This window comes from Vitis riparia, chromosome 12 (genome assembly GCF_004353265.1).
Source record: "Vitis riparia cultivar Riparia Gloire de Montpellier isolate 1030 chromosome 12, EGFV_Vit.rip_1.0, whole genome shotgun sequence".
NCBI lineage: Eukaryota > Viridiplantae > Streptophyta > Magnoliopsida > Vitales > Vitaceae > Vitis > Vitis riparia.
Genome location: NC_048442.1, coordinates 1,876,711 through 1,901,058, shown reverse-complemented (window position 1 = coordinate 1,901,058; position 24,348 = coordinate 1,876,711). Strand labels below are relative to the sequence as shown.

The window sequence follows — 24,348 nt, the reverse complement described above, 5'->3', positions numbered from 1 at the left end:
ACGAGTTCAACATCTAATTATGAAATCTTCTATGTAGCCTCCTTCACTAGTTCCAAACTCATCTTATTAGGAGCAAGAATATGACAAAACTCATCCTATCAATTGCAGGGCGATCTTTCCCAAACTTACCTTACTAGTCCTCATGAATTTATCTTAGGAACTTGGTGAAACTTCTGAAGTACCCGTCAGAGGAGGTTTAAAATACCTGGTCCATTATCATCCCTAATTGTAGTTCAAATGCATTTCCACAAATGCCCTGTAGTCATCCAACTTCCTAATACCTTTTCCTCACATGCCCCATCAGGAATGTAGGATTAGGTAAAATCAAGATTTATCTGCAATGCTCCTTCAACTGTCATTTGAGAAGACAAAGCCCTCCATGAAACAAACCCCATAATCCAAATCTTTCATCACTCTTTTTCAGAAAAAAAAAAAAAAAAACTACTGCTTAGACCAAAAGGCAATTGCATGAGTACTTGTAGATAAGGAAGAATAACAAGCTATGCTCAGAGAAAAGGATGACTGCAGAATGTTTCACAATCAGAGTCAACTCAATTTCTGATAAAGTTTCCCACGATTTATTGGCTAAGAAGACAGAAATCCATGGCTTCTTCCATGAGGAAGTTCTGGTGCATAACTTCAAAAAGGTAAATTATTCATAAGGATTGTTCTGGTGCATATAGTAAAAAATGAAACGATTACTTGGTTCTGACCCATCATCCAAACCTTCAGTTTCGAGCCTATAGCATTTACATTTGGCAGACACTGGCATGGACCCTCAGTTTTTCTTTGGGTTCTCAGGGAAAAGCTGGCGAATGGCATCGCCCAAAAGGATTGCTTTGTCTTCACACTGGCCTGTCTTCCAGACCTTGTACTTTGAGGCATAAGGACTGGAGTCGCTCCAGCGTTTCAGCAATGGCAATGAGAATGGGCCCTTTCTTTCACCCAGAGGACCCACACAGTGCCATGCTTCACATTCAGGGGCATTCTGTGTCTGCTTCTGCTTCGCAGCCTCAGGGGTCTTTCTTCCATCATTATCATCTTCATCATCATCATCATCATCATCACTCAATTCAATGAACTTGGCTACTGGTGCCATTTGTTTTTCACCAGCAAAACATGAAGTCATCTGCCTTGACATTTTTTGAAGAATGAGGTCTGATCGACCCACAGGAGTAATAATTTGAGATTGCTGACATTGCTGAAACAGCTCTTCTGACCCAGCTGCTTCAGATGCTTCAGACAATTGCTGCTTTTCTTCATCAACTGATGAGATGCAAAAAAGAACAAACAAGATGCTAGATTAAACTTCCACGTATGTTATTGAAAGAATCTAATGACTAGAAAAAAGACAAAACGAAATTAGGAAAAGATAGAAAATAAATAAATATATATGTAGAGAAAGGAAAAGATAAGAAAAAATTATAAAATTTTTCTCTTGGTGGATTGTCCATGGAAAATTTGATGGAAAGAAAATTTAATTATTGAAAAATACACTTTTCCCAAACTTTCTCCACCTTTTTTCTAAGGAAAATATTTTAATATTTTTCTCATCTTTTCCTTGGTATTTTTTTCCTTGCCCTTTTTCATGACATCCAAACATAAAAGAAATAATTTTCCTCAGCATTTTCTTATTACTTTTCAGGAACCACACATAACCTAATGATGTTCTTGAAACAGCTCCATTTACCACAAAGCTGTTGAATTTGAGGCATTTTCATCAGAAAGAAATTGAGTTCAAGGGCATTTCTATCACAAAGTTGTCAAGTTCAACTAACATTCAATCAATGAAGTCTTATCGTGCAGATTTTGACACACACAAATGTTACATGTATACATATACATACACATATATACACATGTTAAATGGAAGGAGTTCAAAGATATTTAGAACTAGATAGATCTCGATGACAACTTCCTGTGTCTACTTATCTTTCAGGAGTCTATTTATGCACTTAAACAGATTATTGGAAAATGCAGGTTACAACAATAAATCAGTTGAATTATGAATCATTTAGTTACTATAATACATCAATAATCATTTGATTTTTCCAGATTCAAACCAATATCAATTTTTTTGTACACAATATAAGTTTGTACTCTCAATTGACATTGGAGGGATTTCCACACACATGCATGCATAAAATATCCAACTTTGCACTTCCAAATGGAAGCTTTTGCCTCAGAGAACACAAACACAACATTCCCTAGGCCAAGACAAAGCAATATTAGGGATATTTAAATCCTCTGTACCTTTTGTATCAGTATTCCCAATTGTCGTCTTTCCTTTCCCATTTATATCACTGGCTGAATCAGATCCAACAATCTCATCAGCAGAATGTTCCTTGTTATTTCCATCTCCTGTAAAAGCATGTACATGATAAGCTTTGTCGCAAAGAAATCTTGCAAAAAATTACAAGCCTTTCTCTTACAAAGGTATTACAAATGGAAGCTTTTGTCTCTAGGAACTGAAACATGGCGTTCCCTTAGCAAAAATAAAGGAATAAAAAGAATATCTAAACCTTCGTTATCTTTTTGAGAAGCATTTCCATCAGTGGCTTCTTTGTTCCCATCCTCATCACTGCCTGAACCAGATCCAATAATCCCAGAAGCAGAACTTTTATTGCTTATATCTCCATATCCTGTAATAATATAATGAAGTTTTTTCCTCTTTCTTTTGCCGAAAAAGAAAACATGAAAAGAAAGTTACAAGCCTTTTGCTGTTCTGAAATTATGATGGGCTCCTCCAAACAAAGACCAAGGAAAATATTTTTATGAATTGCAATCAAAGAAACAGAGCCAAATGATTTTACTTTTCCAAGAGTGACTTTGGACTTTCCATTTAAGTAAAACATTTTGATGTATTTAATATCGGATCATATTTTTTACAATAGCATTTATATTGTTGCACTCAGAGTGTTTTTTTTTTTATTCTGTAAAATAATTTTTCTCTAGATTTTTAAATTTTTTTTCAGTGATGGCTCCATTTTGTGTAATGGATCTATTCTGGGGATCAAAATAGAAACAATCCATTCCCTTGAGATGTCCAGTGTGCATTTTAGGAAAACTCTATGTCATAAGATTTTATATCAAATGCAACAATCTATTTTATGCTAAGAAAAAAAGGCATTTAATAATGGGAATGAATATGGGTTCAAAGAGAAGGTAACAATGTAGCCAATAGAACATGAAATTGGTGTAAAGAGAAAGGCCCTGCAGGAATACAGTTTTGGATAAATATTCAGTTTGGGACAACCTCAATGTTCAACATCGGCATGGACATGAATGCAATCAGAATTTAGTTTCATAGTTTTGAATACTGAGAATGTTGTAAAAGGATTGTAAATGATTGAAAGGACAGAATCTAAAGGGGCTCAAGTCGAGTAGAAATCTTTAAGTTCTGTTATAATTTAGAAACCTAGCTAATACCTGATAGATCTTCATCTCCTATTTGATCATGGAACACAATGGCTCTATTAAATTCCAAGCAAAATAAGTTTTAGAGAAAAAAGCAATAAAAAATAAGAACCCTTTTTGTTTTGAATAATTAAAGGAACTAATGAATAGAATTAGAATTGCGTAGCCAACCTGCAACATCTGTAACACTCATCGAAGTACCTTTTCCTTTCAATTTATCACTGGGTGTTTTAGTAGTCTCAATGAGGATCGTTCTGGGTGAGCCATTATCTACTTGTTTATCATCTGCAGAAGAATCCCCAGAAGCAGGTTCAAGCTCTTCTATATCTGGAATTGCTTTTGGAACCTCATTTAAGAGTCGGGACTGTTCTGTTGATGACATTAACAGCTGCTTTCTATCTAAGTACTCAAACAGCGTATAGCACCACACAGGTTAAGGGGTACATTGCCTTTTTGTTGAGGTAAATACATTTGATGAGTGCTAAAGACCAGTACATGAATGCATAGGGACATACAGATGTAAATACCTATGAGTGGGTGCACACAACAGGGAAGTAACCCAAGAAAAGAAAACGATACAAACAGATATTGAGACTCGAAATTCATTAAGTTTGACTAGATGGACAGTTTGCACTGGTCACTTCTTTGTCCAACTGAGAAAAGATAGTGTAGAAATAGGAACTAACTGGATTTTGTAGAGCAAAAACAAATTTGGCTTTTGTTGTCAGAAGCTTGTCTTCACCTGGTGCATACAATTAACTGAATATAATTGGTCAGAGCAGAGCTTGTTCAAGAATGTTCCACTTAATTTAGAGGTGTTTGTGGGTGCATTTACAGAATAAAATCCTGTATAAGCATTCAGCATATATTAAAATCCAATATACACATTAATTGTATATTGCTAGTTCCAATTCTTGAGTTACAACTTACAGTACAACATCAAAGGATATTCTCTCCTCCATCCCTTCTCATTGGCTCGATCAATTAGGTTTTGTAATAGAGAAATCTCTTTTTCAATCCACTGTCATTAATATTTCCATACAATGCAAAGAAAAACAGAGAAAAAAAAAAAACAAGTAAGAAACAGATATCCAAATAAATGGAATTGCTACTGCATATAAGGATACATTTAGGTATGAAATGGAAACGAAACGATTGCTTAATGTTTCAGCTAGCATTTGAACATATATCGGCTTTGAAAGTCTTCATAATCAACAAAAATCATATACAGTATAGAAATAAGATCATTCATTGAAATTCTAAAATGACCTAAGAGAAAATTTTGAAAGAACTAAGATTTAAATGCTAGGAAACAAAATGGACTCATTTTAAATACTATGTATTGTGAGATAGGAACATTTTATGTCCATGGAACATTCAAATGCTTCCCAACTCAACGGTTCAATTCTCTCCACAATTGTGTAAATGATAGTATGGAGTATTGACAGTGAGAGACAAGAATACTGCCATTTAACAATAGCACCCAAAAACAGAGAACTATGAATATATGTGACCTTTTAGGATTTCAGACACTTCTTTAACAATTTAATATGTCATCCAAAAACAATATAAGATATAGAAGGTTACTCTATCTCAGTAATCCAGTAGGCACTCCAGGCATGCAAGTTTCCTATCCATGTTCTCAAGTCCAACTGTAGGACAATAGAGAATAGACCAATGAGCACATCAGTAGCCCCATTGGGATTGCTTCGTCAACTCATATGACATATTCATGAGTTTTTTTTTTCCCTTTTTGAGTTAATTTCGCATGGGCACTTGGTGGTTCATTTGCTAGACTCCTGAGTAATGATTTTGACACTTAGAACCATTATGTTCTTCGAGAAATAGGTAAAACTATAAAAGAACAAAAATAAAATAGAAAGTAGTGTCCCTTGAGGTGTTAAGGAATCATTATATCAGGATAACATATTTACATGCTTGGTTATATCTTCATGCAGACTTCTGGCCTTCTCTTCAAGCTCCACCTGTCAAACAAGAGATTCCAATTTTTTCAATAAAAAATGTTAAATAAACCATTTTCTATAAACAAATATGTACTTGTAGCAACATTCAACTAAAAGTCATACTAACCTAAGAAATTATCCAATTTTTTCAATAAAAAAGTTAGGCAAAATTCTACCTAATGCAACCCAAAAAAAAGCATTTTAATCACAAAAAGACAAGCCACCAATTTTTTATTTTTTATTTTTATTATTTTTATTTTTTATTTTTAAAAAAATAGACTTAAAAACTATTCACAGGACAGATAATACAAAATAAGAGATTCGTCTTCCTCATTTGTTACAGGCAAATTTTTTTTTTGGATGGATTGATATTTTCCATCCTGGTACATGTATTCTGAACTGTTAAATGCTTTTTCACATTGCTAGGTAATTGTGCTTGTTTGAGGAAATAAGTGTAAACAGAAAATAGGCAGTGATTCAAGTTCTAGGGGGTGATGCTAGCAAGAAGGCTAGCATATTAAAGTAGGACAAGGACATTGTCTTAAGAGAAAAGAGCAATGCTTAAACGGGTGTCACTTTGGTAAACCAGTTTTGCTGATGTCATGGCAGAGAAAGAAGTTTAATGGATCTTCCATGCTTTCATTTCTAATTTTACGTTATGTAAAAGGAGATTTTCTTAGGCATCAAACAATTCATTAAGACCACTATAAACATGGTTGACTAAATTGGATATAGTTGTAGTAGAAGTGATGATCTAAATGCCCCTTCAGCTGCAATCTTAGAAAATCTGAATTGGAGTTTAGTATCTTGCAAAGGAGTCTTTCCATGTGCATGAATGTGTGTCGATGCAAATGTTTGGGGACTGCGCATGTTTAAAAGAAAAAATATATGTGCTTCCTACCCTTCTCTTCTCTAACAATGAGACAAAAAAATATAGCAGAGAGAGTAACAGGAATATGACTGTAGCACTAGTTCATATTACATAGGAGGATATTTGAATTTCTACAAACTCCCAGAAAAGATATTAAATTGTTCTGCATGAGAGGTCTACAAACTCCTAGAAAAGATATTAAATCGTTCTGTATGAGAAATCTACAAACTCCTAGAAAAGATATGAAATTGTTCTGTATGAGAGAACTTACAATAGTAAGTCTTTTATACAAGCCCTCTTTCACTTTCTGTCGATAATCTTCACATTCTCCCTGAAAAAAGTACTACTGTGAGTAAAGAATTATCTGCTTGGAAAAGGACAAGATGTAAACTTACCAAATCTTTCAACCACTTGAATAGGTTTAGTTTCTGATCCAATATGCTTACCACTAAAGGCGCAGTAATGTATTTCAAACTACGGATTATTTTGTTCTAGGAAATATGAAGTAGTTAATTCTTCACAAAATATGGTCAACAAGTCAGGAAACTAGGGAATGAAATGCATGAGCAAAAAAGTAATCATGTTATAAAAGTGAACATATTTTTTTTTATTCAAGAATAATGCTTGTGAGAAAGTCATGTATTTTTGACAAATATAAGGTAGTGGGCTATTTACCGTATGCATGAGTGATACTAGTTTCACTATAAACACAAAGGGAGCAAAAAATTCAAGTCTCTCAAAGATTCATATTGCAGTAAATTACCAATGATGATAATTCTTACAGAAATCAATATACTCTTTAATTTTTTTTTTTTTTTTTTTGATAAGTAAACAAGATATACATTAGAAAAGGCTAAAAGCCACAAAGCATACAGGGAGTATACAAGGCGGCTACAGCCTCAAAAAAGAACAGGACCAAAAAAAGACTACCTCCCCTTAAGTGGATGCTACCCACTCCAAAAGGCCTATAAGGGAGAGAGACTCCTCGCCTAAATACACTTTGGCCCAGCTCCATAAGTTACAAACAAAAGAATTCTTTAATATCTGGATATTCAACACACCCCCCCTAAAAGCTAACCTATTCTCTCCTTCCAAACCGTCCAAAAAACACACAACGGTATGGATTTCCAAACCTTTTTCTTTTCTTCCCTACAAATGGGCCCCTCCAGGAAGTTAAGACCTCCTTTACAGTTTCTGGGAAGACCCATTTAATATCTACTAACCCAAAAATAATATCCCACAGAGCTCTAGTCACTATACAGTGTAAAAGAATATGATTTACATTCTCTTCTTCACAACCACACAGAAAGCAACAATTAGGGAGTTGCACCCCTCTTATCTGGAGCCTGTCCAGAGTGAGCACCTTCCCCCACGTCGCCTCCCAAGCAAAAAAAAACAACTTTAGTTGGCAACCTATCCACCCATATGCTCCTTGAAGGAAAAGTTGTGGCATTAGGGTTGTCCAGCAGCCTATAAGCTTCCTTGACCCTGAATAGACCATTTCTTCCTCGCCTCCACATAACTGAATCTTCCTCCAAAGAAGGCCTATGACCCCTCAAGGTGTGGAGCAACTCCCCAACCATATCCAGCTCTCAATCATTGAAGTCTCTCACAAAGACAAGGTTCCAATCTCCTTGACCAGAATTTTGATCCCACATCTCCTCAATCGTTGCGTCCCTATGCGCGGCCATGACAAAAAGATGATTGAAACAATGGGACAACGGTGTATCAATGCACCAAGTATCTTTCCAAAATTTGATTTTGGAGCCCTTCCCAACTAGAAAAACCAGATTTCCCCAGCACCAATCAGATTCTTTTAGAATCTCCTTCCAGACCCCTACTCCAACCGCCCCACTAGCCTTCTTTGACCTCCATCCATGATCCTCTTGCCCATACTTCGTAGTGATCATTTGCTTCCAAAGATTATCTTTTTCACAAGCAAACCTCCAAATCCACTTGCCGAGTAAGGCTCTATTCAGAATGGCTATTTTCCTTAAGCCTAGCCCACCCTTGTTCTTTTCTGTGCAGACCACATCCCATTTAAATGAGATAACAAAAGAGCAACTTTCAAATTCTGAAAACCATATTTGAACAAAATGTTTTAATCAAGTAAACGGTTGGAAAACCATTCTCAAATTTTCAATTCTTTGACAACAGATAAAACTTAATGTCTAATTGATTCCAGAAACAAGTCATCCTGGTAAATTTAGAATGGAGCATTTGTAGTTAGTATTTGGTTTAGAATCTCCAACACGAGAATCCATTACCTCAGTCAAATCAAGTTCGGCCAGCATATTAATACGGATATCTTTTGCATTGGGGACCTGCAGGAGAATTTCTGCATTGATTTCTTGAGTTTCTGAGGTTTTCTTTATGCCTGTGAGGATGCAAAATAACAACACAAAGCAAAAGGTTAAGCACCCAAGATGGAGAAGAGTAGTTGAAAAAAAAAAAATGGCTTTCCCATGAAATCTAAATGGAATAAAAGAACAGATTTGAAAGCATTTTCCCTTCTAGGTTTCTTCACAATGTCATGAATTGCATTCAAAAGCAATTTCAGGAAGAACTATTTATCATTCTCACCAGAATAGATACAAGATATCATGTTGAGGGGGAAAATGAGAGTTAAAATATAGTGCCTAGACAAGTTCATTTAGAAGCCATTAGACATCATTATTTGAAGCATCTGTGAATGAACCTAAAAAAACAAGGAAAATCAAATCTTTCCTGATATAGAAAGCATACTATGTGTCTAAGCCTACAACACATCTAACTATCATCAGAAAACCGATGGGCTTGGATCAGCTCAGGGTCCCACCTTCATATTCATCCAATAATTAAATGCAGCTGTGAAGGTGCATTTTTTCCATTTGAATAAAAAAAATCAAATACTCAACCCCCAAAAAGTTGATAAACCCATGGTTTGAATTTTTAGGGAACCTGGAGCTGCCCCATTGTTTTCCATTATATAACTTCAGTAGGGAAATTAATTCTTTATGTTATCAAATAAAATGGTCAGTGGAATTCAGATTTTTATTTTTTTATTTTTGAATAATTCAGAATTATACCTCAACCAAAGCAAAGATACAACTTGATATTACTATTTAACATGAAGCATCCATCCAGACAATTACCTGTTACTTGGAAGAGCTGATGAGTCTGATTTTGAGAATACCAATATGAGTCTGCCTTCACTTTCACAAAGCTACCTTCACTTTGCTTTCAAAAGTGTCTGGTTGCTTCAATAACTCCAGCATTAACTCCTCTTCAAGTAGATAAGTTTAATATTTTTAGGAACTATAGCTGCAAAACGGCTCTGAGGTATCAGTGGAGTAAGTTCCTTTATCTGAGGTGTCTCTAAGTTAGATTTTCTTTGTCTTTTACAGGCCATCAAGACAGTCTCATCCTTGTCTTCTGAACTGTATCTAGCCTCATCATCCTCTGACTGCTCCAAGTTCTCAGCCAAATGCCCTTCCACAATGTCATATATTTTATTTTTATTGACTGATTTCCTCCCCAAAACAGGTCGCAACCTTTCATCACAAAGAACCTTCCTCTTCTTTTGCGGATGAAGAAGATTGTTGTCATTAACATACCTACTAATGATGGATGTCACATCATACTGTGATAATTTTTGGGTTGTGTCTTGACCGATGGATGCAAGGAACTCGATAAGAACTTTTGATCCCCACCCAATAAACTCTCTCTTCAATGGTGTGGCCTTACCTTTCACTGAGCTCTTCCTTCTAACCACCCGCTTGTGTCCCTCGGTATCATCCATATCATCACAATCAGATAGTTCTAGCTGATCTTCTTCATGACCTTTATAAAGCTCATCCGAATCAGAGCTGCTTCCATAATTCTTACCTTTCTTTAATAGGGCATCTGCAGAATGGACATTTTCTGCAGTTATGCCTTCCTTATCCTTTATTATCTCATAATACTCCATAAATAGGAATTCATATGTCTCTCGGTCTTTAAAATCTACCTTGCCCTGCAAACCAACAAGTACAAAATAAACAGCAATTGCAGAACCAAAATTTTCATAATTCCAAGCTGGAATAATGATATTTGGGAAAGAAAACCCCAAAATAAAGAAAAACATGTAGTCAAAGGAGTTTCAAGATTCTTGACAGGACCGCAAGAAATGATTCATACCCCATCAGAGTCAACATCCATCTCATCTTCAATAAGTAATGCGAGCTTTAAACAGTGACTACAGAATCCTTTCTTCCCTCTTACTTGTGCAAACTCAGAAACACTGAGGCAGGATCCACACACAGCTTTTGGACAAACATAGCACTGAAATTTTGAGGCTTTTTGACAATTGAAGCAAGAATGCCAACCTGAATATAAACATTTTGCAAGTACAACAAGTACTTATTCGCCAAAGTGTGCAAGCAAGATCAATGAATAACACATTCAAGGCATCTAGATACAACATGTGCTTCAACAAATGGTAAGCTGGGTAAGAGTCCCAGCTCTCATATCTAAAACAACAAAATTTAATGTAAGCATGGTGCTCTAAACACGTTTAACATGCTTTTCTGTCAACTGCAAACTGAGGTGTAATGATATTTGGTTACCTTTTCTGCTCTCTTTACTAAACTTTTATGTATTATGATTCTTCATGGTAGGATCATTAAAAAATCCATATTTGGAATAGATCTCATAGGTGTAACATATCAAATGATGGATCAGCTACCTTTATGCATACATGCACCAAATCTACAACCATGTTTTCCTCTGAAAGTAAGGATGCTATTAGAGATAATAAAACTTTATGCAGAAGAAATCATGTTTAGACAAAAGTGAGTGACTTACTGCAACTCCAGCTTTCGTCACTCTCCAAAAATGAGTCCTCTTTTCCCACACACTGAGGATGATATGCTTTTAAACAATCCCTGAAGCAGTAAATATGATGAATAAACAGAGTAAACCATACATTTGGTGCATAAACAAATCATTGTTTTGAACAAACTCAAGAACAAAAATATGAAAAAATGAGGGGTCTGGCAACTAACTCAAAAGCAGATATATTTAGCAAGGCACTATAGACCCATTCACTTCATTGGGAGTTATTCTTCAATGCATAGTAAAATCTAGATGAAACTTTCATCAAAAGCAACAGTATCACAACAAACCCCCTCCCATTCCTTCTTTTTTTCTCCCTGGGATGGAATTGCAACAAAAAGTCACCAACGTCCCTTGATCAGGCATAGGCATGGACTGTGAACAGAGTACAGGGCTACTTGTGTAACACAGGTTTCAGCATTGGGCAGAAGTGGATATTGAACATGTAGTTTGATATGCTTTAGTGGTTGGGACAAATGTGCATGTTAATGAATAGCATGCACAGAACACCTCTTGACTTCCATCACTCAGACCTCTCTTCCCACACTGCTAAGTGGCTATCTTCCAAATGAAGCTCATACCTACCCTTACAATCCTAAAAGCTAATTCACTCCAAGACACAAACTTTATGAAAGGGAACAGTGTCAAATACCTCTCTAGTCCATGTTTCAGATTGTCTTTTAGAGCCTTCAACTTTCTAGCAAAGGACAAAACTGGAGAGACCCGTAAACTGATAGCTAAACTACCAATTTTTAACAACTCCAAACTCATGCACTGTATGCACTCGAAGCCTTGTGTTCTCCAACCTGAAAGAACATCTCCATCTCCAAATCCTAGCCCCACCACAGTAAAAAGAAATGATCAGAAAGTGGTCTAAGAAAAATGCACTAGGACACATTTGGAAACGTTCCTCCCTATCAACAGAATGGAAAAAGTAATCTAAGGAAATAACAGATGCATATCTCAGCCACAAGACCAATTAAAAAGCCTCATCCACTGTAGGAATACCTAAAGCTAAACTCCAACACAATCAAAGAAAAACCCCTCATTGGTGAAGAACTCCTCTGAGAATTACAACTGTAAAAAAGGAACTGGACCACATTACATGTCTATTGAGTTTATCACTGCTTTAGTTTTATCAAACCTTGAGTGAGAATAGCATCTTTTTTCAAATGTGAGGGGAGATCACTATAATTCTAACAACAAACCTCAAGGCAAGTTAGTGTTATTTTCCCTAAATAGGATTGCAATGAAATATGAAAGGCGCAAGGCGCAGAAGACTCCTAGTGCCTAAACTGCAAGGGACAACACCCAAGGAGCACCAAAGAAAAATGAGGCACAACCTAAGTTGCAGGTATAAATTTATAAAATATTGTAAATTTGGACATGCAAACATTTGTTATGCACTCATGTATCATCAAATATGACCAAAAATTCCATTCCGGGCAATAAAAAAATGAAGATTTCAAGCATTTAAAGGAAGCATCCAACCAAAAACAATGTAATAATATACAATTTCAATATACAATCAGAAACTTCATGAATAAAGTGAAGAAAAAAAACACCAAATACAATAGTACCAATTCTGCATTTTTACTGTTTGCGTGCTCAGAAACTAGAGAAAAACATAGCACCTTTTTGGGGCACATGAAATGCAGAACCCAGTCATGGAATTCAAGGCTTGCCAATACAGGAATAAAATAAACCCATGTCAAAATCATCTTGACCATTAGAAGGAAAGAAAAATTCACCAATGTAGAAAGGACACATGTCAGTGCTAATGAACCGACTAACGAATCCAACACATCATTAATGAACACCTTGCCCTACGAATGCACACTTAACAAAAAGGTTGATCATCGATCACCAAAGATTGCTCTTCATAGAACTTACTCACCATCTAGATTGTTCAAGATTCTTTTCGAATCTCGACCTTTGCCTCCTGATGAATGGCATATTCTCCAACCCCATTCTCCTCTCTCAAACTACATCAATCTCCCCTCAAACAAAAACCCTTCACCCTCCACTCAGTGGACATCCTCTCCTATTAATAACAAACACTACATTGGCAATCATCTTTTCACGTGCATTGCTCCTCCAACACTAACTAATATTAGTAAACATGGAAAAAAAAAGATGCATGACACCTAAAGAACAGAAGAGAGTGCTAGTAAAGAGGAAAAAAAAGGACATGATACAACTAAAGCAAAGCCAGTAAGTTACTGATGTGGGCACTTCATTCCTATAACCAGACTCAGGACATGAGAAGAAAGACAAAATTACCCTTGATACCAAAAAAATGAACAACAAATAGAGGGTCAAACCTGTCTCTACACTATGAGAATTGTCCCCTCCATCAGAAACATGGGGTGCCCAGATTATTAACCCTAATCCTCTAGAGCTTAAAATCATAATTTCCTTTTAAAAAGAACTCACTTGTAGTCGCAGACCATAAGCAGACCTCCATCTTTGCAGACAAAGCAGTAGTCTTCTGCAATCTCTTCTTTCTTTATCTTACTCCTCCTCCTCCTCCTCATCCTTTAAGCTTTAATCGTCACAACCAAACGCAACCCTAGGTCTTAAACCCACAAAGAAAAACCCTACCAAAACGAGAAAAACACTGTAAAACTACCTCTACATTGCTTCATTTCAGAAATTATCAAAGACCCATTTCTAGAAAAAGGCAAAAACATACCTCCAAACTCTGAAATTCAACAAACAAAGGGCATTGACAGCGATCCCAAGAGACCCACTTCAGAAAAATGGAAAAAGAACGCCCTCAAAGCTTTAGACAAGCAAGAACTCAACTACTGCAACAGAAAAGATTAAAGTAGCAGGTTTTTTTTTTTTTTTGTTTGGTTTCAGAGAAAAAACTCAGAAAAGTGAGAATGCGAGTGGGACAGATGTTGAAGATGGGTAGAAAAAATTTCTCGGAATTTTCCATAAATAAGAAAGGGAATCGGATTATTATGGAAGTGATCCATCCCATAAAGTGCTCTTTATTAAGCATTCTAAGAGTTTGTTTCTTTAGCAAATCTATAAAAAATAATAAAATAATAAATAATAAATATATATTCATGCCTTTAAAAAAAATTATAAATAAATAAATTTGATCCATGGGTTAATTATTCTTTAGAAGTATTTTTTTTCCCTTAGAAAATAAAAAATAAATAAAAATATCAAATTTGATTTTTAAGAAAGTAGTATAAATAAATAAATAAATAAATAAATAAAAGTTACTTAATTGTTCGCAATTTTCTATTATTTTTTAATTAAAATTGTTTTTTAAGATATTGTTTTATAAAGTGATAAGTATTTTTAAATAAAAATTTTGTTTCAAATTTATGATAGTAAATCTTTTTTTTTTTCAAAATTAAAAAATTAAATAATATCCAAACTTTTTGTAAGTTTTCATGTTGTAGAGTGGATTTTTTAAAAAAATTAGAGGATATAAAGTAAAAGAGAATTTATGTACTTTTAAAATAAATAGTATAAATATTGTGTAACACTTTAGATAGGAAGGAATTTAAGGATTAAAATAAAATGAACATTTTTATGTTAAATTCTTTAACAATTCTACTTTTCTTATTGGAAGAGTGGGTTTTTTGGGTATGGAAATGGATGGAAAATTTTCAATTTGATAAAAGAAAAGAAAAAAAAAAAAAACCACCTTTAAATGACATATCTTGCATTAACCCAAGTGACATTTAGAAGGATAATAAGAACTTTTTTTGGGTACCTGTTCTATCATTCCCCTAACAAGAAGAATTTGGAATAAAGATAAATCTGTTGGAGAGAGGTGTTTGGGAAGTTTTTAAAAACTTAAGATTGGTTTGGGTGAGTTTAAGTATGACTTTGTCTCGTTCTATCTTGATTATATGTAATTTTAAATAAAAATTTAAATGGAGTTGTAGACCCATTTATGAACCAATTTTTTTTTTTTCTATTTTTTACCACCTTAGGAAGAGTTGGCAGCGGGTTTTTGGAGGAGCCAAGATGCATGGGACGTGTGGCAAGGATGTGACCACCTTGCCACTGTGGTGGTTGAAGCAGTGGAGTTGGTGGTGACGTCTTCTCTGAATCGGGAGCAGTGGGAGTGGGTGGAGGCTTGGATTGGAAGCTAAAGAAATAGGGAGGACGTGAGAAAAAAAATGAGGGGCAAGAAGAAGTTTTTTTAGCAGCAAGGGTGATATATGAAGGATTGACAAAGAGAGACATGGGGTTAAAGGGGAAGGGAGATAGAAAAAAGAAAAAAAGAAAACCAGCAAGGAAGAAGGGTGAGCTGAGATTGGGAGAGGCAATAATAATAATAATAATAATGAATAGTTTTTTTTTCCCCTTTTTTTTGTGGGTGAAAATGGTGAGTTGAGCGTTAGATGAAGGAGAGAGGGTCGAACTGGGCATTAGTAGGGTGATTAGGAGCAGGGGAGAAAATGAAAAAACAGAGCAAGCATAGGGGGGTTAGTTTCTTGAGATTCAGGGTTTTGGGGAATTTTTGAGAGCTTGAGAGGAAAGAGAATGGGAGCAAAGGGCAGAGAAAAGAAGTTGCAGGAGGCGAACCGTGAGTAGCAAGGAGGGGTGAAGACCGAAACAGAGAGAGTTGGACTGAGGCGAGAGGGTGTTTTGAAGCCTTTCTAGGTATGATTGCTATGAATCTTATTTCTTTTCATTAATGCTTTGTTTTGTCTCATTTTTTGGATATTTTCTTGCTTTTGTTTGTTGTTTGAATGTTGATTGCCTAGGTTGTATTTTGGGTTGGTGGAATCTAAATTGTTTATAAGTTTTCCATGGTTTTGGTTCATCAGATGTTCATCCTATGTCATTTTATCAAATGCAAATTCTGTTGCCTGTCATAAGAAAATAATGTCAACACCAACAAGGCAGTCCTAGTTATGCTCTCGGGCTCCACCTTTGCATGGCCGTGTGCGACCACACATGGCCACTTTTGGGTGCACCATTTTCATACCCACTATACTTGGGCACCCATGGAGTTCCCTCATTCATTTGTCGTAGCTCTACCACTTTCAGTTGACGCCTACTATGCTTGCACCACCGTTGTTAGTTTCATTCCACCATCCCATAGCCATCCCACTACTCATTCATTTTGTTGATTCCTATGGAATTTGTTTATGGAGTTTAGTTTTCAAATTGGATGATTTGGGTTCTCCTGTTTTTTGTTGGATTGAATTGGTTTGGTTTGAGTTTTCATTTGGGCCTTAACTTTTAGTTCTTATTTCTAAAGTTCAGAAAATTGTTTTGTTTTGTTTTTGTTTTTAAAAAATTAATTTTAATGGAAGTCTAGAATTATTTTTAATAAAAGCCCAAAGAATATTTTTAATAAAAGACCAAAAAGTTATCTTTCAATAAAAACAATCTAGAACATTATTTTTGAATAAAAACAGTCCAGAATTTTTTTTATTGAATAAAAAATAGTTTAGAAAATATTTTTATTAATAAAAATAGTCCATTTTTTTTTTGATATTTTATTTTAAAAGGTTCAAAAATCATTTTTCAAATAAATGTAAAGTTATGGAAAATTCATCTTAGAAAGTTAAAAAAAATGTTTTTTAAAAAAAGTTTAAGAAAATTGATTTTAATGAAATTTTAGAAAATTGTTTTTCATAAAAATCCAATTTTTTTTAATAAATTGCACAATTTTTTTTAATAAAACTGCCCAAGTTTTTCTAATTGAATAAAATTTTTTTGGTAAATAAAAATAATGAATAAAGTTTTTTTATAAATAATTTCAAATTTTTTTTCCTATTAAAAATCCTTTTTACTAATAAAATTGAGTTGAATATTTGTGGACCCTGCATTTTGCTCGATGAGTTTCCACTCGATGGCGTGATGTTTTTTATTTATTTTGTAAAAATTCTTCATTTTTTGATATCAAAGTTTAATTTTCTAAAATTTCAATTTTTAGATTTAATTTTCAAAACTTCCATTTTCAAATAATTTTCAAAATTCCAATTTTCAAAACTTCAATTTTTAGATTTAATGCTCAAAACTTCAATCTTCAAATAATTTTCAAAGCTCCAATTTTCAAAACTCCAATTTTCAAAACTTCAATTTCTAAATTTAATTTTCAAAACTTCAATTTCCATATTTAATTTTCATAACTTCAATTGTCAAATAATTTTCAAAACTCCAATTTTCAAAACTTCAATTTCCATATTTAATTTTCATAACTTCAATTGTTAAATAATTTTCAAAACTCCAATTTTCAAGCAAATTTCAAATTCCAATTTTTTTTTTTTCAAATATTTTTAATTGCACCTTAGTTTTCAAATAATTTTAAGTCCTTTTTTTTTCCTCTTCCTTCATTAGGGTTTGGAGTCATTAAAAATCCTATTTTTAAATAAACTTGTTACATTTTCTTTTAGGTAAACCCTTTCACAATTTTTTTTTGATTTTGAAATAATTTTCCATTTTTCTCGATTTTTTAAATAAGCATGAATTTGATTTTCATAATTTCAAAACAATGGAATTTATGAGCTTTGGTGGGGGCCCCACATATGAGTTTTCTCTTCTAATTGTTGATTATTATGCTTAATGAATATTGCTTGATCTTTGTCTTGCTATTTGATATGCATGTGATAATTTTATACTTGAGCTAACCTTGTTTCCATGATAACACACTATTACTTGCCGCTAAGGTACGATCTTACTCTCACTTTGCTTGTTCTCATGCTCAATTTGTTTTATTATTCGATCATTTCATTGGTATTCATTGATTTCCTTATTAATTGTCATACTTGTCTCACCTTATTTAGTAGAGACCTGTTTTTAAGGGGCTTAGAAAGGTGCTATGGTCTTTCACCGTACCTTCTTGATAAGTAATCTGACCCCCGAACCCGACTATGGTTTTCCATAGACCGTTTTTTCCAAATAAGGAGTCACACTTAGGGTTTTTTTTCCTTTAAAAATAAAACAAAAAAAAAGTGGCGACTTCAAGTCTTTTCTAAAAATCATATTTTTCACCAAATAAATAAAAAGCAAGTCACGCTATCAAGTGGAAATGCATTGAGCAAAATACAGGGTCCACGGGAGTGTGGTGAGGTTGGTATGAAAATTTTTCATATTTGCTCCACCCCATCCCTTTTTATTTAATATTTTTTTTAGCTATCATGATAATAGATATAAATAAATGAGATAAGTTGGGATGAGGTTGACCCGTCCTAAACTTGCCCCACTGTCATCTATATTCTCATTTTCTTTCTTTACCAACACACCAAACAACCCTAACCTTAATTTAATATGCCTCTTTTGTTTTTCAAGAAAATTCTTTTCCCTTCCCACTTTATTTTCTTCCTTTTTTTTTTTTTTTACTCTTTTCAACTCTCTCCCTCCTTTTGTTTTCATTTTTTATATTTAATGAATTTCCAATGGGGAAAAAAATGAGATGATTGAAAGAGAAAAAAATTAAGCGACAAAGGGAAGAAAAGAAGAAGGTAGAGGAAAAGAAAGTGATAAAAAAAAGAAAAAAAAACTAAGGTTATGACTTTTGGGTCGGTGTGAGAAAAAGAGAAATATTAGGGTTATGTTTGGTTTTTAAAAATATTAAGAAAAGAAAAAAATTGTTACGAACAATATTTTCTCTTATTTGATCATATTTTGAAAAATACCAAAAAATAAAATATAATTAAAATTAATAACAAACTTTTAAATATTTCATCTTTATATCCAAAAATTAAAATAAGTAAAATAAGTTTATAGTAGCATATAAAAAAAATTATTGATTTTAAATTTATTTTATTTTTTATTTACTTTTTCTCTTTATTTTTTTTCCATTGTATTTTTCCTCAAACTTTTTAGGAGCCAAACATAACCTAGATATTTAACATAGTTTCACATGTTTATATTATTAAAAAAATATTTTAAAAATAATACAAAATTGTAAAATTGGAAGGGAAAAAGGTGAGGTTGAAATAAACCCCCCACCTATTTGTCTTACTCAGTATGTCTTTATTTACTTTTCGAAGTCTTACTATTTTTTTTATATAATTATTATGTATAGTGCTTATATGCAATATTTCTTGTAATTATTGTTGTAAGAATAATATATATATATATTTTTTTAGTAGACAAGATTAAGCCCTAATCACTATTTCAAATCATTTTTTTTTATCTTGCTTTTAGATTAGTTGTTTCACTTTGATTTAGTGTCATAAATCAAGTTGATGCGAAGGTAATGAATGGATTTCCATATTATCTATTTAATCAACACAATGGAATAGATAATGTATAAATGATTGATGTTATATAATTTATTCTATTGAATCTACATAATTCGGGGTTAATGATAGAAAAGATTTTTTTTTTTTTTTCAAATGAAAGACCTTATACTTTGTATACGGGGTTTTTCCTTGTGGTTTAAATAACGATATGATTCGGGTTTTGGTTAAAAGATTCTCTTGAAGCAAACTAACTCATATATTTTACATGAGACTTATACTATTGTTGGAATGAACATGAATTTGGATAGAGGAGAGTTATGCCTCAGACAAACAAAATTTAGAAGATAAAATTTGGATACTTTGTATATGGGGTTTGCCCTTATGGTTTAAATAACGATATGATTCGGGTTTTGATAAAAAGATTCTCTTGAAGCAAACTAACTCATATATTTTACATGAGGCTTATATTATGGTTGGAATGAACATGAATTTGGTTAGATGAGAGTTATGCCTTGGACAAACAAAATTTAGAAGATAAAATTTGGCGAAAGCATGGTGCACTAAAATTATGTTGCATCATATTATAAATGACTAATAATATTTCATTGTCTCCTACAATTCAATTCAATTTTTCTTGGTGAAAGAAAACAAGAAAATTCTTTCAAATAACTTATGAATTTCATTGAATTGCATGTGCTATATAGAAGTCATCAAACACTTTCTTTGGATCTCTTGTTTAAGGAAGAATTGCCAAATTTTACTACTGATAATGTTATGTTTGGTTTTCAAACGTTTGAGGGGAAGATAGAAAAAAAAAAATAGAAGGAAAGAAAAATAGTAAAATTTTTAGTTGTTTATGAAAAAGTCAAAGAAAAGCAACTTATATTTATGAAAATGCATTTTTCCTAAATTTATTTTCAAATTCGATCAATTATGATTTTAATATTAAATGAATTTTCAAATACCAACTACTATAAAATGTTACAAATTGTATCATTCATATATTATAATATATAATATGTGTATTATTACTTCTTATATTATTTTTAGGAAGTTTCCAATATTTTGATAAATTTTGATAAATTTTTATTGTATCGATATTTTGTGTTAAAATATTCACTAATATTTTCCAATATATTCATAAAACTAAGTTATCGATACATTCGTCAAAACTAATATTTTCATCTTTATCCTTTAAAATCAAAGTAAAGCTTCTTTTCATATATGGTATTTTCATCCTTGCCCTTTAGGATCAAAGTGAGGCTTTTTTTCATATAGATTTATCTGAACAATTTCACCAAATTGATCCAATGGAGTATGAGTCCAAGATTGCTAAAGCCACTTCCACAATTATAAATTGGATTACAAGCTAAAAAAAGAACAAACAAAACACTTTTGGTAATGGATTATGCAAATTCTACCTTTTTAGCCTTAGAACACTTTTGGTAATGGATTATACAAATTCTACCTTCTTAGTCTTTTAATAATTCCTTTTGTAGGGAAGCCTAGACTAGAACTCATAATGGAATTCAAACCTCCTAATAATTACTGAATAATTTTACAAGTTACAATTTTATTTTTGCACAAAATCGTTAAACTTTAGCAAGAATCTTGTTTAGTTTTTCTAGGGAATCTTGGTAAACCTTTTCAGGAATTTTTATTCAACTTTTATAGCGAATAAACTTTTTACAAGGTATTAAGATTTTGCAAGGAATCTTTTAGCTTTTGCAAGGAATCTTTCAACTTTTGTAAGAAATCTTGTTCAATTTTTCATTCAAATCATGGGCTTGTTATTTGGTCATCTACACAATCTTCCTAGTAATCCAAGTTATCAAAATCTTCATTGTCTTAATACAAATGAGTGCATCCTATCCATGGTTGAATAAGTGCTCTATAGATATACCTTATTAACCTAAATTCATTTTTTTTAAATCTAAAAACTATAAATTTTCATAAGCTTCCTCTTGATAGTTTTGCATGTGATATGTATGGGTTGAAAATAATTGTTCAATAGATAGGGCTATGCCTTTTTCTCCTCTATATGGCTATGATCACATAAGGGAATAAGGATAGGGGTCTTGCCCTACAATTCATTAAGCCTCAAGATGAGGATGACCTCTCAAACAATCTCAAACAATCATGTGGATTGTAATAATTGTCCTTTTATGATGGAAAAAACTACTCTAAGCAACCTTTTTTATTTTTTTATTTTATTGCTTTATGCTATTAATGAGATTAATTAAGATTTACACGGGGAAGAATATCATGATGTACCATGGTGCGATGTATATAAATATATTTAATTCTTTTTGTTGTGAAAATGTGGAGTGTTTTCCATGGATGTTCTAGGTTTGGATTAAGAGAAATGTCCTTATCCAAGATGGTCGTGCATACTATAAAATGAGTATTTCTAGGGATGACAATGAGACAGGTTTTTTCAAGTACCCGCCCCGTCCCACCCCTAATGAGACGGGTTTGAATTTAAGTAAATGGGTTTATGATGAAATTGGAATTTTTTTAAAAACCCAAGACAAGTTCGGGTATCGTCTTGTCCCGCCTCAATTGTATGTAAAATTTAATTTCAAAAATTAATTAAATTTCATTTTTATTTTCCTATTTTAATATATATAATAAAATACTTTTAAAATAAGTTATAAAATTATAACATTTTAATTATTTATAGATATGTTTATTTTAATGTAATTTATAAATTTTAAAATATTTCTTTTAAAAAAATTTAAAAAATTTCAAAAAAAAAATAAAAATAAACAAGGTGGCTATGAAAATTTCTCATACCCACCTTGCCCTATTTAATTTTTTTTCAATGGGACAAAGATGATAAATATTTTGAGTAAATAGGGTGGGGTTGGGATGGGGGTAACCTATTCATAACCTGCCCCATTGTTATCCTTAAGTATTTCTATGATGTGATGGAACTGTAGAATAGGAAAATGATTTCACTTCTACTAAGTGTCTTGAAAGTACTTCATTTGTTCTTGTCATAAGAGATCACCAAACTTGAAATTCAAACCATCCCATGTACATATATGGTTGAATACCTTATAATTTTTCATGAAAATGAGCACTCTACATATAGTCTATCCTAATTTCACATTTCTCGAGTTATTTCAGATACTTCAAAGCAAGTGTGTTATTCCATAGGTTTACCATGCAATGATCAACTTAGGACGAAATGTTCACATATACATTCTTATATTTCTTTCTTTATAGAAGAATAATCATCTACATTGTACAAAAATATTATTTAGGAATAAGCAAGGTTGGAGGTTGATTTCCTTGGAAATTAATACTTATTTCCTACAAGGTCGACCTAATATATAAACAAAAGTTTACTTATAATAATCATCAAATAAAACTCATATTAAACTAGTAAGGTCAACCATAAAAGAATAAGCATAGAAAGACAAGCTACTAAGGTGTCATTCGGATACACTATCAGTTGATCTTCGTGCAACGATTCCTGGTGAAGAAATTAGAGAAAAATAAAAAAAACATACAAATTTAACGTAGTTCGGTGGATTGCCTACGTTTACGAGAACAGGGAAGAAGACTTTCACTATGTGTAAAATTAAGGTTACATAAAATGGTATTTATACTAACTCTCAGATAATGAAATTTCAAAAAGACCACTGAACCGTACTGCGGGAGGACGTTGCCCTCTCATACCCCCCAACCTATCGTTCGCCCTTAACAATAAAAATACAAACAACAATGACAAATTTCATTGTTCCACTCCGACATTTGTCCATTTTTCTCTATATATGTCTTTCCCTCAATACAAGCCACATGCTACAACACTATCTTTTTTCTATTTTTAAAAAAAATTAAAAGAAATAACAACTTGTATATATATAAAACGTAATATATCTTATGTAAAATATATAAACTAATGTTATGTTCTTAAAAATTAATTTCAAAATTCTTGAAATTTGAGGTAGTATTTATTTTTTTAAATCTAGTATATCCAAACGATGACTAAATTAAAAGAAAAAAGCTAGAAATTATTCACAAGATAGATGGTACTGATTCATAAATATGCCCTTTCACAATTTGTTACATAAAAAAGGTTTTCTTGATAATTGAGTACTTTTTCTCCTAAAACATGAATTCTAACTATAGGTTATGATTTTCTAATGACTAGGTCATTTTTTTTTTTGGTTCGATTGCTTCCAAAGAACTTTTCATGCCGACTTATACGAAGAGAGAAAATCAAAAGCTTTGCAACTTATATGAAGTAAAGGAGATTTTTATTAATTTAATGTATTTTACATTTATTAACTACATAAAACCAAAGTAGTCATTTTACCTCAAAACTTAATCAATCTTATTGATTCCCAAAACAAGTATTTTTGATAAATATAGAATATGGGATTATAATCAATATTTGCTTTAGTATCTTCTCAATTTGGTTACTCAATGCCCTTTTTCAAGATTATAGTCGTACACTTTTGTTAATTATATCATGCTTTGAACATTTTTTTTTTTGGAGAAAATGTATATTTTGACAATAATTTTAATTCATTAATTATGAAGTGTCTAATTATCAAGTGCATCAATAGAAATATATATATTTGCTATTTGAACCAAAATTTATTTTTTGGACCCTTGTCATCAACAAGAAATTCCATTACCTTCCAAATTATCATTTGGGTGTTCCTTAGACCCATCAATAACACCACCTAAGAGGATTGTTTGATATTTGAATTCTCCTACATTCCAAACTAAGGACTAAAATATTGGACAAAAATTCTAGAGAAACTTTTAATGGAATAAAAATTGATCAAAACCCGTAAAAATATTGAAAAAACTAAAAATAATGATATTTATTTCATAATTTTTTCATATCTTTTAAGACATGAACCATAAGAAAAGTATCAATTTTATTGAAGAAAAACATCAAAAGAAATGAAGACATACCCATCATTATTTTTAATTTGTATTTTTAACACAAGAACCATAACAAAAGTTACCATTTTTCTCTGCCATTTTGTCCATGGGTTGTCCATCTTCCTTGCTACATCTTTGAAAAATCAACCAAATATGA

General features: G+C 32.5%; 1 protein-coding gene across 1 annotated transcript; it reads right to left on the bottom strand.

Moving 5' to 3' along the window:
• Nucleotides 1-448: 448 nt before the first annotated feature.
• LOC117926855 (uncharacterized protein At5g08430-like) lies at nt 449-14,076 on the bottom strand. The gene is given in 15 exon segments (XM_034846147.1): nt 449-1,266; nt 2,254-2,361; nt 2,523-2,642; nt 3,589-3,833; nt 4,368-4,438; nt 5,352-5,402; nt 6,524-6,583; nt 8,520-8,629; nt 9,387-9,466; nt 9,469-9,514; nt 9,517-10,246; nt 10,411-10,598; nt 11,077-11,156; nt 13,543-13,706; nt 13,802-14,076. Coding segments are annotated over 14 exon segments (2,478 nt in total). The 5' UTR covers nt 13,644-13,706; nt 13,802-14,076; the 3' UTR covers nt 449-778.
• Between the last annotated feature and the right edge of the window lie 10,272 nt (nt 14,077-24,348).